General features: G+C 38.8%; 1 protein-coding gene across 1 annotated transcript in view; it reads left to right on the forward strand.

Moving 5' to 3' along the window:
- The window catches only part of LOC306880358 (nesprin-1-like), a gene marked incomplete at its 5' end in the record, with an annotated part of 119,973 nt that overhangs the window by 87,449 nt on the left and 17,860 nt on the right, over nucleotides 1–14,664 (forward strand). The window contains 33 exons of the mRNA XM_079433854.1: nucleotides 993–1,115; nucleotides 1,198–1,359; nucleotides 1,635–1,835; nucleotides 2,288–2,461; nucleotides 3,611–3,802; nucleotides 4,447–4,578; nucleotides 4,740–4,840; nucleotides 4,972–5,128; nucleotides 5,531–5,650; nucleotides 5,748–5,906; nucleotides 5,996–6,205; nucleotides 6,307–6,408; nucleotides 6,498–6,617; nucleotides 6,713–6,913; nucleotides 7,250–7,423; nucleotides 7,522–7,653; nucleotides 7,841–8,037; nucleotides 8,176–8,308; nucleotides 8,398–8,580; nucleotides 8,688–8,837; nucleotides 8,944–9,120; nucleotides 9,426–9,581; nucleotides 9,728–9,883; nucleotides 10,007–10,177; nucleotides 10,270–10,403; nucleotides 10,491–10,674; nucleotides 10,852–11,034; nucleotides 11,808–11,954; nucleotides 12,054–12,205; nucleotides 12,299–12,446; nucleotides 13,015–13,109; nucleotides 13,187–13,421; nucleotides 13,506–13,700. Coding sequence (XP_079289980.1) covers nucleotides 993–1,115; nucleotides 1,198–1,359; nucleotides 1,635–1,835; nucleotides 2,288–2,461; nucleotides 3,611–3,802; nucleotides 4,447–4,578; nucleotides 4,740–4,840; nucleotides 4,972–5,128; nucleotides 5,531–5,650; nucleotides 5,748–5,906; nucleotides 5,996–6,205; nucleotides 6,307–6,408; nucleotides 6,498–6,617; nucleotides 6,713–6,913; nucleotides 7,250–7,423; nucleotides 7,522–7,653; nucleotides 7,841–8,037; nucleotides 8,176–8,308; nucleotides 8,398–8,580; nucleotides 8,688–8,837; nucleotides 8,944–9,120; nucleotides 9,426–9,581; nucleotides 9,728–9,883; nucleotides 10,007–10,177; nucleotides 10,270–10,403; nucleotides 10,491–10,674; nucleotides 10,852–11,034; nucleotides 11,808–11,954; nucleotides 12,054–12,205; nucleotides 12,299–12,446; nucleotides 13,015–13,109; nucleotides 13,187–13,421; nucleotides 13,506–13,700 — 5,256 coding nt within the window. The remainder of the gene's footprint in view (nucleotides 1–992; nucleotides 1,116–1,197; nucleotides 1,360–1,634; nucleotides 1,836–2,287; nucleotides 2,462–3,610; nucleotides 3,803–4,446; nucleotides 4,579–4,739; nucleotides 4,841–4,971; nucleotides 5,129–5,530; nucleotides 5,651–5,747; nucleotides 5,907–5,995; nucleotides 6,206–6,306; nucleotides 6,409–6,497; nucleotides 6,618–6,712; nucleotides 6,914–7,249; nucleotides 7,424–7,521; nucleotides 7,654–7,840; nucleotides 8,038–8,175; nucleotides 8,309–8,397; nucleotides 8,581–8,687; nucleotides 8,838–8,943; nucleotides 9,121–9,425; nucleotides 9,582–9,727; nucleotides 9,884–10,006; nucleotides 10,178–10,269; nucleotides 10,404–10,490; nucleotides 10,675–10,851; nucleotides 11,035–11,807; nucleotides 11,955–12,053; nucleotides 12,206–12,298; nucleotides 12,447–13,014; nucleotides 13,110–13,186; nucleotides 13,422–13,505; nucleotides 13,701–14,664) is intronic.

Raw genomic sequence — 14,664 nt, forward strand, 5'->3', positions numbered from 1 at the left:
TTAATATTTTTTGCCTTTTTCACTTTGTTCCACTAGTGTACAGAAATTGCACACTTCAGATTTGATCAATTCTAAAGGAAATTTCTAAAAAATATATATTGTGTATATTGTACTATATAATGTATACTTCACTGTTCAACAGATGGTTGCCATAAAAAAGGTTAATATTGTGAAGTATTTTTACATTTTAAAATAACTGTTTACACTTCCGATTTTTTTTCAAACTGAATTTTCTGCAGCCATTACTCCAGTCTTCAGTGTCACACGATCCTTCAGAAATCATTTGAATATGCTGATTTGGTTCTAAAGAAACATTTCTTATTGTCAATGTTGAAAACAGTTGTGCTGCTTAATATTTTTTGAGCAAACAGTGATACATTTATTTGAAATGGGAAAAAAATCTTACTGACCTCAAACTCTTTAATAGAGATGTAATTAATGACTTGGACCTTTTGGAGACATTTGTACACTAATAAGTGTATTTAGAAAAAAATTGTTAGTTCATAGAAATGTAAATCACCTTCAAATGGATATGAAACGATTTTTAAAAGTATTTTTTAAATAATCACGAACAACTGTCATTCATAAATTCATGAATTAATTTGTCAAAAGGGGTGGGAAGCTCTATTTTTCTGCTGACTTTCTCTTGAGGAACGATAGAAAACTATCTCTGATTTCATTCTGACGTTACTTTTTTTGTCTTTTATAATGTTCATATACACAAGTAATGAGCTGTAGTTGACAGATTTGAACATGGCCCGAGGGAGTGACAAAGTTGTTTTGGTTAGCATAGATTCTTTATATGTTTAAGCATCTGGCAAACACATGGTTAACCATTTGCTTACTGGGCACGAGTGCAACATCTGAAACATTCAGGCAGAAACCCACATAAGTATCACTGCTGTTTTGTTGTGTTTTAAGAGGACCAGCACAATTTTGTTTATTATTTATGCGTGCATGCACACACTCACATGATGTACCGTCTTTTGTAGGGTTCAGGGCGAGCTCCTTTAAGCAGAGCTCCACTACAGGAGCTTTATGACCCCTCCATGGAGTCAGCTGCCTCAGCTAATCTGGACGACCTACAGCGCTCATGGGAGACTTTGAAGAATGTGGTAAATATCCATAGATACTTCTCGCATTACAAAATCCAAATCACTTCTTATGTTGGTTAACACACAGTATGTTTCTTTACAGATCAGTGAGAAGCAGAAGAGCCTATATGAAGCTCTGGAGAGGCAGCAGCACTATCAGGAGACCCTGCAATCTGTTTCAACAAAGATGGAGTCCATTGAGACCGCACTAAATGAAGGCTTGGAGCCAAGCAAGAGTCCTGAGAGCCAGATGGCCGCCCACCAGGTGAGAGAGACAGAGGATCAGATGAAGCAAGATGACCGCACTAAAGCTCGATCACATAAAAACTCAAGCCTACAGCTGGACTAACGATATGAGCCAGAGGACAGGGTTACCCTCTAGATTACCAACTTCTCCTGTGTCTACAACTAATCTCTTACCTAGAAGTATCTTCCTTTTTGTGGCATTTAGCCTTTACTCTTTACAACTAGAGCAAATCAACTTTCTAATGAAACCCGAATTAAAATAAAGCCGTTTCCTGGCTCCTGGTTGTTCCTCAGGCTTTGATGGATGAGATCTCAATGCTCCAGGATGAGATCAGTGCACTGCAGGCCTGCTTCTCCCACGAGTTACAGTTGGATGAGGACAGTTTGGAGGCAGATGCCGGAGACCAGCTGGCCCTGCAGTCAACTCTCACTGTGCTAGGAGAACGCATGGCCACCATCCACATGAAGGCCTCCGGAAAGCGCCAACTTTTAGAGGTTAGCAGGAATATTAGCATGCAGAGAAATGAAGGCGGCTGATATATAGTAGCAAAAACAAGATTTTGCTGTTTTGATTATTTTATGCACTGTTGTTTAGCAGATGTTGGGAATTTCAAATTAGTAATTAGTCCAAGTAATTTATTTTATTCTTTCGGTTTAACTATCAGGACATCTCTCTACTTAAAACCACTAATTGCAGATTATAAACCAAATGACAGACAAGCCTAAACTGATTCCCAGGAGCCATAATTAAAGAGAAAGAATAGAGGAATAACACATAACAAATTGGTGGTATCACACTTATTTTGCAACAATGGCAATACTATGAGATTTGTCTTCACTGACCTTATTAGGCTCAAGAAGACTCGACATGAAACAACTTACTATATACACATATGGCATATTGTACTTGATATAGACCTGATTTTGTGTAATTCTCTGTCCTGCAGGAGCGATTAAGCGAGCAGTTAGAAGAACAGAGGCAGGAACAAGCGCTGCAGCGTTATCATAGTGAGGCAGAGGAGCTTGACAACTGGCTGCTCAGCACACGTGCCACACTGAGCTCCACTCTCCAGCCACACCCACAGGACATGGACATGGAGGAACAGCTGATTGACTGCCAGGTAAGAGACTAGGACTGGGAAATATGTCAGTATAAATTATACAATCATGTCCATTGTCATTAATAAAATACTGATTTATTTGGTTAATCTGCATTGTAGTAATTTATTTCATTTTATTGTAGATTATCAATTTCATTTGTATAGTTTTTGAAAATCCTTAGTCTTTATTGATAGATTTATAGATAGATTTTCAGTGGCATATAAACAGTCAGTTCATCGGATTCTGGTGGCTGATAATGTCTGGATTCACTAGAGTGGGCTGCATGTAAATCTGATTAGCTGTGTGGGTTTTGTCCCGTTCTGTTACTCATTAGGATTAGGGGGCTTTTTCTTCCCTGCAGTAATGGGACGTCCCACAGTGCATGTCTGCATTTTTTCAAGGAGACACAGAGGCATACACACACGTGTGTGTCTTTTGTGTTTTGATTAAAGACCTGTAGGGATCAAGCTGACCTTTAACCTGAAAGTTAGATTCTTTGTGAGAAGTCAGGGTGGCCCTGACCTTTAGCTTACTGCTGTTAATGTTTGCTCATTCCTCATTGAATGCCACTGGCTCTCTCCACTATTAACCAGCATTCAGTTCCAGCTACCCTGCAGGCCCATCACAAAATTTAAAAAATGTATTGATCGTTTACTTTCTTAGTAGTATGCTAACTTCTCTGGACTAGTGCGCATGTAGTGTGGTAAAGATCTAGATGTCTAAAGACTAGGTTAAGCAGCTTAAGAAGATTATCAGTCACTGCATACACACGCTCCTGTTTACGCATTTTTTCAAAATCTGATTATCTAGCGAACAAAACTATTTAGTTACATTTAGTTTTTTTTTTTTTTACCCATAACTTTATCTTAATGGTAAACCCATATGAAGGTTTTGCTGTTTGTATTTATGATGATAGCACTTAAAAGAGCTTTGTTCCTTAAGATGAGAAGACAAGAGGATGTTTCACGTTTCTGAAATCAACTTGAAACGAATAGGTTAACCAAACCCAAATCCTGATTATGTTCATTCAATGTCATTAATGTTCATTAAATGTAATTAAGTTATTTAAAAGTGTTTAATTTATTGTTAATAGCAGCTAAAATATTCACACCGCTGAATCATATCTATGCAAAGCAATTTAATCTTCTGATCTTTTGTTCATGGTCTAGAACATGTTACTGGAGATCGAGCAGAAGGTGCTATGTCTGTCCGAGCTGTCTGTGCACAGTGAGAGTTTGCTGATGGAGGGTAAGGTCGGCACACGGGGGGATGCTGAGCAGCTCTCCTTCAAACTGTACAGCCTCAAATCCAGCCTGCTGGAGTTACAGCGCATCCTCCAAGACAAACAGACCCACATCCAGGTGAGGGATACCACTTTAACTTCTCAAAGTAACATTCCTTGACGGAAGAGCTACCCCAAGAACTATAATTTTGTAGAATGACAGAAAATGCCAAAGGTCTGAATACTTATTATAAGAACAATTGGAGGTCACTGACGTCAGTCGGTACATTTGCACACACACCACCAAAAACACTAAAAAGCACATCCTCGCCTCAATGGCTGCTTTGTGGACAGCAGGACAGAAGAATGCCAAGCGCTGTTCATTGTTGTGAAAGATGTTCCATTGCTCTCCAGCAACATCTATCTGAAACAAAGACCTTTTACAAATTGTCTGGAATTTTTGTCCAGCTCTTTTGAATGAGACATTTTGGTGACATGTAAAAGCCTGATGCAAGCTGATTTGGCTCCATTTCCTATTGTCAATCATGATTGACCTTTAACCTCTACTTACTGAAAAGATGTGTGACTTAGTGTTTGTGTGTTTTCAAGAAATTCTATGTATCTAGGTTCATTGTTATGACACCTTCTATAAATTAATTTCACCAAACCTAAATTTATGCCTGATATATTTTTTTGCTTAGAAAATAAATAATTATATGTTATAATTTTTAACTATTTTTTACATATTTTTATAATTTAAAAATATTTCTCTTTATTTATTAGGGCTCACTTCAGGAGCAGGAGGACATTGAATCAGACTCGTCTCTCTCTCAGAGCCCTAATATGATGGATTGGCTCAGTCAGGCTCGATCCACACGCAACCAACAGCATCAAGACACAGTGCAAAAACAGAGGGTAGACAATCAAACTGCTACTGAGCAATTACATGATATTAATCAGCTTAACTAGAATAATAAATGCTCATACTGGCAGTCTTTAGAGGAAAAATATTTTGTTATTCTGTGAGCCAGAAGCTACTGGATTTTTTCCAACATCAGCTCTTACATATAATGCAGGAATTAGAGGAGCAGCTTGGCGAACAGAAGAAGTTACTGCAATCTGTAGCATCTAGAGGAGAGGAGATTCTCTCACAGCGAACAACACCCAATGGAGAGAGGTAGGTTTGACCCACTTTTACATTATCTACATGTTTGCATCTTTGTCTTGCACACTGTTTGTCATTTATGAATGACAAGGACAAGGATGTACAGCACAAACTCATAATGAGCTTTTCTCTTCATTATGTAGGTCTCCTGCAGAACTTTCTGAAGGCGGTGATGGTCAGTGGCCTGAGAGCATAAGCACAAGCGATCAGATGAGAATCAGATGGGAGAACCTTAGCAAAGACCTTAACAACAAACTGCAGCTGTCACGAAACACAATGGAGCAGACGCCGTGTAACACGGTACATAATCAACTACAACACTATAACCTAGCTTTGTTTTTTGATGTTAGAGGTTTGAGGATGGACTGTTATATCTGATCCATTCCCTCCACTAATAGAGGGCTACAGTGATGACCCTTGACAAAAACCCAAAAGGATTTTTCCATTGGCTTTTGGATTATTGCAGAAAATAAATGAAAGTTTATGATTCTTGCACATTTTGTTTATCTTGACAAATTATACAATTTTCATGAATTTTGAAACCTAAATACAATCGCTGGAAGTAAAAAGCAAAATGTAGGCTATAAACGTCACAATTAAGCATCCAACAACTCTTTCAGTCTTTATTTAAAAACATTATCCCTGAGAGTTTGAGCTAGAATAGTTTGCAAGAGCACTTTTATAATGATTATATACCTCTAGCTATACCAGCCGGTATCCAGCCCCTGTGGAGTTTTCAGAGGAGAGCAACTGAGTCAGGATATCCTGTCTCCCCGAAGTCTGTTTGAAGGCTTCAGCCAAGATTTGGACGACTTGCCTCAGGTACTGCCACTGAATATTTTTATTTACATATTCTTTAAGTATTGCTATAACTAGTAAGGATTTTTTTGCATAGTAATTTATTTATGTCCTCCCACAGACAAGTGGTGCTGACAGTAAGCGTGCTCATGCTCTGAAGAGAGCTCTCTATGAGGCGGTTTCGTCAGCTTCCTCCTGGGTGGACAATGCTGAAAATGAGCTTGTATCTGGCCCAATATTACTATCTGATGACTCAGAGACTCACCTGGGCCACCTAGAGGTCAGACATAGTCATTTTACTAGAGTCTTAAACTATTTTTGTTATAAGAAACATTGACACTCTTTGACTCTCTTCTCTACTGTCTTCAGAGTTTGAATAAGGAGGTAAAGAATGTCAACGAGGAGGTGTGTAAATGTCGGGATGTGCTCGGAGGAGCAGAGCAGCTATGGGATGGAGAAAGTGTTTTGGTTGAGGAAGTGTTAGATGGTTTGGAAGGGAGACTGAAGCTGCTGGACACAGTGCTGGAACAGAGATGTGACACCATGAAAGACAAGCTGCAGGAACTCACTGTTTTCCAGGTATATGTTGCTTGCATCTTTGTTTTTTTTAGTCAATATATTGTTTTTTCTCTCTCGCTCTATCTCTCACATATGCATTTTCCTCTTTGTCTATTCCTTAGGCTGAGTTGAAGCTGTTGCTTACAGCACTCAGTGACTCAAAGTACCAGCTTTTGCAGAAAATGAACGCGGCTGTGGATCGACCCGCTTCTAAACAGATGGAGGTCAGACACATTCAAAATGACAGATATAATTGCATGGCCCCAAGCAAAACTGTTAATTTACTATGAAAATGAATATTCAATGTAAACAGATTCTAGCAGAAGCGGAGGACAGTTTGAGGGAATTTGAACAGAAAGTTTCTGAGATGAGGAGCAGAGGAGAGACACTGCAGCCCAATCAGCTCTGCACTCAAGAGCTGCTGAAACTACAGGTACACACATCTCTCCCCTGCGGTTTGGTTTACTAACAACAATTACAGTTAGTGATTTCATATCTTTTCATTTGACCTTGTGTTTTGCTGTGCAGGATGCTTATGAAGAGCTGGTGGAGATGGTGGGCTCCAAGCGGAGTGGGCTGAACCAGAGTTTGGTTCTAAAGGCTCAGTATGAGAGAGCTTTACAAGACCTGGTAGATCTGCTGGACACCGCCCAGGACAAAATGGCTGCTGATCAGAAGATGAAAGTGGGATCAGTGATTGAGGTTCAGATTCTCCTAGATAAACACAAGGTACAGCAATGTATTGCAACAGTGTCTGGACATTTTTACTATTTTACTATTTTTACTGTATTTCTGATCAAATAAATGGAGCCTTGGTGAGCATAAGAGACATTAAAGAAAATATTACTGACCCCAAACCCTTATAAAATATATAAAATATAGTCTTTCGTTTTAAGGAAAAAAGAACAAAAATATTGAAGACTCTCATCTCATGCAGTGAAATGCTCTCAAGAAAGTGAATGTCCGTTCCATCAATACCACTTTATGAAAAGACTGATTATATATATTCATGTTTTGTTCCCTTTTGATGAGCATGGACTCATATTCTCTTATCTCTTCCTGCAGGAGTTTTTCCAGGGGCTAGAGACGCATGTTGTTCTGACACAGGCCTTCTTCAAGCAGGTCAGTGGGTTGCTGGTGCAGCGGGAGGTCCAGAGCTTGGAAGAGACTGTGGCTCAGGCCCAGGCTGTACTTAAACAGGCTCACAAACGAGGAGTGGAACTGGAGGGCATCCTGGAGGTGTGTGTGTGTCTCTTTATTTGCATTCAAGATGCAGATTATAATCACAGAGTACAGTGCATATGAAGTGAATAACTTTTTGTGTTTTGTGGCATCAGTGGTGGAGCAGGTTGGTGGGTGACTATCAGGCCCTGTACCGACAGCTGGAGGCAGTGGAAAGCAACATCCCCAGTGTAGGCCTGGTGGAGGAGACGGAGGACAAATTGAGCGATAGAATTGCTCTGTATCAGGTACAGCTCCATCACACACACAGAACACTGGATCAGACACGGTTACACCATAATATTCATACTACACCAACCATGAACATTACATACTGGTAATGGATCTTTGTTGAAAAAAAAAAAAAAAAAAAAAACCTTTTCGAATTGCAGTACATATTAGAATTGCTAAATCTGTCTCTCACTCTCTCTGTAGCGTTTAAAGGCTAGTCTCTCTGAGCGGCAGCAGCAGTTGTATAAGTTGTTGGACGATGGAAAGAGGCTGCTTTTGCATGTGTCCTGCTCAGATCTGGAGACTCAGCTCACTCAGCTGGGGGACCACTGGCTCAGCACCACCACCAAGATCAATAAAGAACTCCACCGACTGGACTCCACCCTCAAACACTGGATTAGGTCTGAGATCTGATCAATTTCTCTGTGTCTGCTTCCTTAAGAAAGAAATGAACTTAGAAGAAACACTTGTGTGTGTGGTTGTGTCCATGTATGCATGTTTTTGTTGACATCACATGTTCTCTTCATATTTTATTTTAGGTATCAGAGCGAGTCAGCTGAGCTTAGCCAATGGCTGAGTTCGGCACTAGACCGCCTGGAGTTCTGGAGCACTCAGTCTGTTACGGTACCTCAAGAGCTAGAGACCGTCAGAGACCATCTTCATGCCTTTCTGGTAAGAACAGCTATTAAATATCCTGCTAAAATAGCCTTAAGTCTCATTTGAGATCTCAGACACACTCTATATCGGCTCTATATTTGCAGGAGTTCTCCAAAGAGGTAGATGCCAAGTCTTCTTTGCGTGCTTCAGTTCAGAGCCAGGGGAATCAGCTTCTCCGGTTGAAGAAAGTGGACACGGCAGCTCTCAGGGCAAACTTGGCCCAGGTAGACACGCAATGGGCTGATCTTCTCACTCGTATCCCTGTGGTACAGGAGAAACTACACCAGGTATGAAGACTGATTGCACTGCCTATTTTCAGTAAAGGAAGGGTATGCAGATTATGAACAGGCTGATGTGGCTATGCTAATCGTAGCATTCTTGTTCTGATCAACAGCTGCAAATGGAGAAGCTGCCATCCCGTCATGCAATAACTGAGCTAATGAGCTGGATATCCCTAATGGAGAATATCATCCAAGAGGATCAGCAGAAGATCATGAGGGCAGTGGGATCAGAGGCTGTGCAAATGTACCTTCAAAAATACAAGGTAGCAAAAAATTCTTCAGGACTTTTGAAATAATATCATTAGTCATTTTGTACTTCATACTCAAGACACCAAATCTATCTTTTTCTTTATTTACTCTTTTCAACAGGGTTTTCGGATTGACCTGTCCTGTAAGCAACTGACGGTGGACTTTGTGAATCAGTCAGTTCTGCAAATCAGCAGTCAGGATGTGGAGGGGAAACGCAGTGACAAAACAGACTTTGCTGAACGTCTTGGGGCCATGAACCGCCGCTGGCAGATACTGCAGGGACTCATTACAGAGAAGGTTAGGCATAAATGTAGAAAATTCTCACATTGTGCTGGAAAACATGTAATATTAGGTTTTGTGTGAACTTGTACAATTCATGCAGCTCCAGTGGTGAAAAAAATGGGACAAATCAAATACTAAGACAGAAATACCAATTTTTCAATTTAACTTTTGACTACAATTGTTATGATGTAATGCTAAAAACTAAAGTAATGCTAAAAACAGGTGTTTTTACAAGTAGACTGTGACTTTTGGATCCCATTGTGTGTCATTTAATAAAAAAAATTATTGTATATCAAACTGGTGTCTTTTGTGTTTCTCAGATTCAGGTTTTAGAGGGTCTGCTTGAAAGCTGGTTAGAGTATGAGAACGTGGTTCAGACCTTGAAGAGCTGGTTTAGTGTACAGGAAGAGAAACTCAAAAAGAAGCACAGGATTGAGGATGTTTCCTCAGCCCAGAATGCTCTCAAAGATTGTCAGGTAGTTACTGAACCCTAGTTGTTAGGCACTTCATAATGCACAGCATTTAGATTCATGAGTAAAGATTACATAGATAATCCAGAAATATTCTATGTGATTTGTTGTTTTGAAATATTGATCTGACTGTTTGTGTCTTTGTATGCTAGGAAATGGAAGTGTTGGTAAAGGAGAAAGAGAAGGATCTGGAGAAGGCTGAAGAGAAAGGATGCTTATTAATTCAGGATAAGAAAGGCGAGGCCGGCTTTGTTATAATGGATACTCTAAAAGGCCTAAACCAGTCTTGGGCCAATCTGGATCACATGGTATGTTTCACCTAATGCATTTCGGTAAAACATCTAGTTTTGTCATCTTTATTACGATATTGTTCATAATTTTCACCAAAACACTGAGTATCAGTCCTAAATTAGATTTGTGTGTTATTACAGATCGGGCAGCAGACGGTCAGTCTCCGGTCAGTGCTGGAGCAGTGGACTCTGTATAAACAAGCATATGAGGAGATTCAGGGCTACCTGATGGAGGGACGTTACACCATCTCTCGTCTGCGTCTTCTCACTGGCTCCCCAGAAGCTGTGCAGGTTCAGGTGGAGAACCTTGAGGTGCTAGTCTACCCCAAAGCACGAATGAGCTTTTATTAGCATTATATTGAGAAAAAGAACGGAAAATCACCACAGGTTTTTTTGTGTCTCAGAGTTTACAAGATGAGTTGGAGAAACAGGAGAGCAGTTTACAGAAACTGGGCTCCATAACACAACAGCTGCTGAGGAATTGCCATCCCTCAATGAGCGATTCACTCAACACAGCATTAGGTGATGTAAATCACAGGTGAGTTTCAGAAACGTCTAGTAACTAATAAAGACACTGATCAGTACAAAGTGTTTATAAATCATTGATCTACTGATCTGCTGTCAGGTGTAACACGCTGCTGGAGCAGATCTCAGATCAACTGAGGAGTAGTAAGAGCCTGCTGCAGCTGTGGCAGCATTACAAAGCACTTCATGCTCAGAGCAGCTCTGACATCCAGAAACTAGAGGATCAGGTGGAACAGCTGCTCAAGAGCGCCACCCACAGGGACGTCACAGAACAGGAAGTGAAGGTGTGGATTTATCAATGCATGATGGGTTTGGAAGCCTCTTAAATATTTGTGTGCTTGGATTATGTTATCGACCCAAAAGTATGTTAGCCATTGCTAATTCTGACAACTGTGTGCAGTTGTGAAAGCCTTGTAGCAAGGGCCACAGTATTCCTCTTTGTAAAACTGATAATTGTGCAGGGCCTTATGGCGACTGAGGGATCCATAGAGTCTGCCCTGCAGCAGCTGGATGAGTTTTCCGAGCAGCTGAGGCACCGAGTGGACCCTTCTGCCATGACAACCTTCCATACAGACCACCTGTCTCTCTCTCAGCGACTAGCAACAGTTGGACATACCCTCCAAAGACAGCAGTCTCTGCTAGAGGTTCAGATGATTCAGATTTGACCTTGTGCACACAGACACAGAACATTTATACAGTTTTCACACATTTATTTTAATAAAATATAGACTGCTGTTTAAAAGTTGGGGTAAGATTATTTGATGTTTGGATCCTTTATGCTCACCAAGGATGCAATTATTTGATTTGATTGAAAAATGCAGTAAAAACAGAAATACTGTGAAAAATTGTTACAATTTAAAATAAGGTATTTATTTTAATAGATTTTAAAATATTATTTATTCCTGTGATTGTAAAACTGAATTTTCACTAGCCATTACTCCAGTCTTCAGTATCATATGATCCTTTAGAAATCATTCTTATACTGTATAGTGATTTAGTGCTGAAGAAACATTTCTTTTTATTATCTACTTAATATTTTAGTAGAATATTTTTCAGTATTCTTAAATGAATAGAATGTTCAACAGACCAGCATTTATTTAAAATAGAAATCTTTTGTAACATTATTTTAAACCTTACTGTTATTGTTGATCAATTAAATACTTCCTTGCTAAATAAAAGTATTTATTTCCTTCAAAAATAAATAAATAAATAAATCTTCCTGACCCCAAACCTTCAAATGATAGTATGTATTTGAAATGAAATAATATATTGTTTTTAATAAAATAATTTTCACACTATCCTTTCATAATTTTGACACTCTTTCATGTGTTACTATCATTTTGTCACTTTCACAGATGCCATACTGTAAAGCCTGTTAAGTGTAAATGTGTTTTTTTTTCTCTTTGCTGTCGTCAAGGTGGGTATGAAGGACTATGAGAGGTTTAGTAAGGAGTTACATTCTCTGAGCCACTGGTCAGAAGAAGCTGAGAAGGTTCTGAAGGAACCAGACCCAATCGGTTCTCCAGATATCTCATCTGTGCAGGAACACATGGAAAGACTTAAGGTGAAATTAGAAATTAGTTTAGAATTTAGAAATTAAGTTTTAAAATAATAGGGTTGTATAAACATTTCTGAACTTTCTCATATGTATGTGTGCCTGTAGACCCAAATGTTAAAGCTGAGCAGTCTTTCTCCTGATTTGGAACGTTTGAATGAGTTGGGTTATCAGCTCCTCAACGATAATGAAATCAAGCGTCTGCAGAACCTAAACAGGAGCTGGTCGTCTAACTCTGCTCGCACGATAGAGAGATTTAGGTATGTGGGGTTACTGTTGATCTATGGTAAATTTTCAATTTCTCCTCTAGAAGTGTGTAATATTCTGTTGTCTGCATCTCTGTGTATGTGCAGTAAACTGCAAGCCTTGGTATTGCAAAGACAGACCTTCTTGGAGAAGTGTGATGCTTGGATGACCTTCCTTACCCAAACAGAAGAGAAACTGGCCGCTGAGATCTCTGGAAACTACCAGAGCCTGCTAGACCAGCAGAGAGAGCATGAGGTACTTTTTTAGAATAACTACAACTAAAGGCCTGTTCATATCAAATGAAAAGCTGCATTTACATTACTATTCAAAAAGTTTGGGGTCAACAAGATTTTCTGGAAGTTTTTGAAAGAAGTCTCCTATGCTTATCAAGGCTGCATTTATTTGATCAAAAATACAGTAAAACTGTAATATTTTGAAACATTATTACAATTTAAAATAACGGTTTTCGGTTTTAATATGTTTTAAAATGTAATTTATTCCTGTGATGGCAAAACTGAATTTTCAGCAGCCATTATACTCCAGGCTTCAGTGTTACGTGATCCTTCAGAAATCATTCTTAATATGCTGATTTGCTGCTCAAGAAACATTTATTATTCTTATTAAGACAATTCTGTCCCCTGCATTTTTTTCTGTCAATATTATTTCAAAACAAATTTGTGGTGAAACCTTCATAAGATGGCTACATTAATAAGATTTTTAAGTTTAAAAATGATCAAAATATGCAGCATAAAATGCATTGGGTCATAGTTTAATTGCCTACTTTTTTCAACTGCTTTTCTTTTTTGTGTGTGTGTGTGGATAGCTATTCCAAGCAGAGATGTTTAGCCAACAACAAATTCTATACTCTATCATCAATGATGGACATCAGCTCCTGAATCAGGGACAAGTGGAAGACAGGTAACATTTGTTTACTTGTTTCTTCTTCCTCTTTCATTCATACTAGTAGTGACTCTTATTTTTCTCTCGGCCAAAAGGGATGAATTTGGCTTGAAACTGGCACTGCTTTGTAATCAGTGGCAAGGTGTGGTTAGACGGGCCCAGCAAAGACGGGGGATTATTGACAGTTTGGTTCGCCAATGGCAGCGGTACACAGAGCTGATAGAGAAACTGCGTCATTGGCTGCAAGAAGTGTCAATGGAACCAGAGGAACAACAACAAGGGTCAACAGTAGCACTACAGCAGATCCGTGGCATGTTAGACCACATACAGGTAAATATATTTACATTAAAGTAGAAATAATGGTTTCCTGCAAATAGCCTGAAGTACCCTGGATGTCCCCTTCTCTCCACCCAGCTAAAGGAGCGTGTGCTCCAGAGGCAACAGGGCAGCTACATCCTCACGGTGGAGGCCGGGAGGCAACTCCTCCTGTGGGCTGATGCCAGAGCGGAGGCCTCACTTCACACTGAGCTGACGGATGTGCAGGAGCGCTGGAGGACCATTAACATCCGTCTCGACGAGAGGAAGAAAGAACTGCTCTCTTTGCTAAGGGTGAGTTAAGAGTAAATGCGTGCATTTACTGTTTGTCTGGTTGCTTATTTGCTAGGTTTAGTAGTTCATATCATTGACAAAGTACAAGCACTACATGACTTTTGCTGTTTGGAGGCTATTTTGCCATTTCGGCTGATTATTTGCATTTGTTGGGTAATTTCTTTTAGATAAATGTTTTCCTGTAAGTTGTTTGTTTTTTGCACATGTCTGATTATGTATAATAGGATCAAATTCTGAGACCGCAGGTAAAAATGCTTCTATTTTGCAAGTATTTTTACTAATTTATTTGAAGTTTATTTTTTGTTGCTAACTATATTATTACAACAACTTGTGTAAAAGAAAAAATTGTATTAATTTCAGAAGTTTGATTAATTTAATTTGTAATTTTGTTGTATTTGATTAACAACCTATAAATAGTACCTAATTTTGTGCAATGTTTTTTAAATATATTTATTTTTAATTAATTGATTTTAAATTCTAAATATATATATATATATATATATATATATATATATATATATATATATTCAGGCTTTTGTTTTTAGTTTAAAAAAAAAAGTTCCGACTTTTGGAGCCCACTCTATACATGACGTGCTGTTTCATTGTTGCAGATATACTTGTTGCAGTGTTTTATGGTTGTTTGTATGATGTGTTACAGTTTAGGATTTTTATAGTACAACATCTATAGATTTTCATGGGGCGCATCTATAGTCAAATGTTCAGGATCAGATTGTTTTGTTGTTTAAATATTCTTGATTATTTTGTTTTAGTGAAATCATAGGATTGTTCATTACTTTGAAAACTATTTTGCACTACAAATACCAGAAATACAGAAACATAGCTGAATTGTTGAATAATCCAAAAACAAAAATGAAATATACTAACCAAACATTCTCAAACCTATAAATGGATCTCACGTTCAAAGTTCTTTTCCTAAAAGAAAAGAGAGACAGTGAAGGACTTT

Source organism: Barbus barbus (genome assembly GCF_936440315.1).
Source record: "Barbus barbus genome assembly, chromosome: 14".
Lineage (NCBI taxonomy): Eukaryota > Metazoa > Chordata > Actinopteri > Cypriniformes > Cyprinidae > Barbus > Barbus barbus.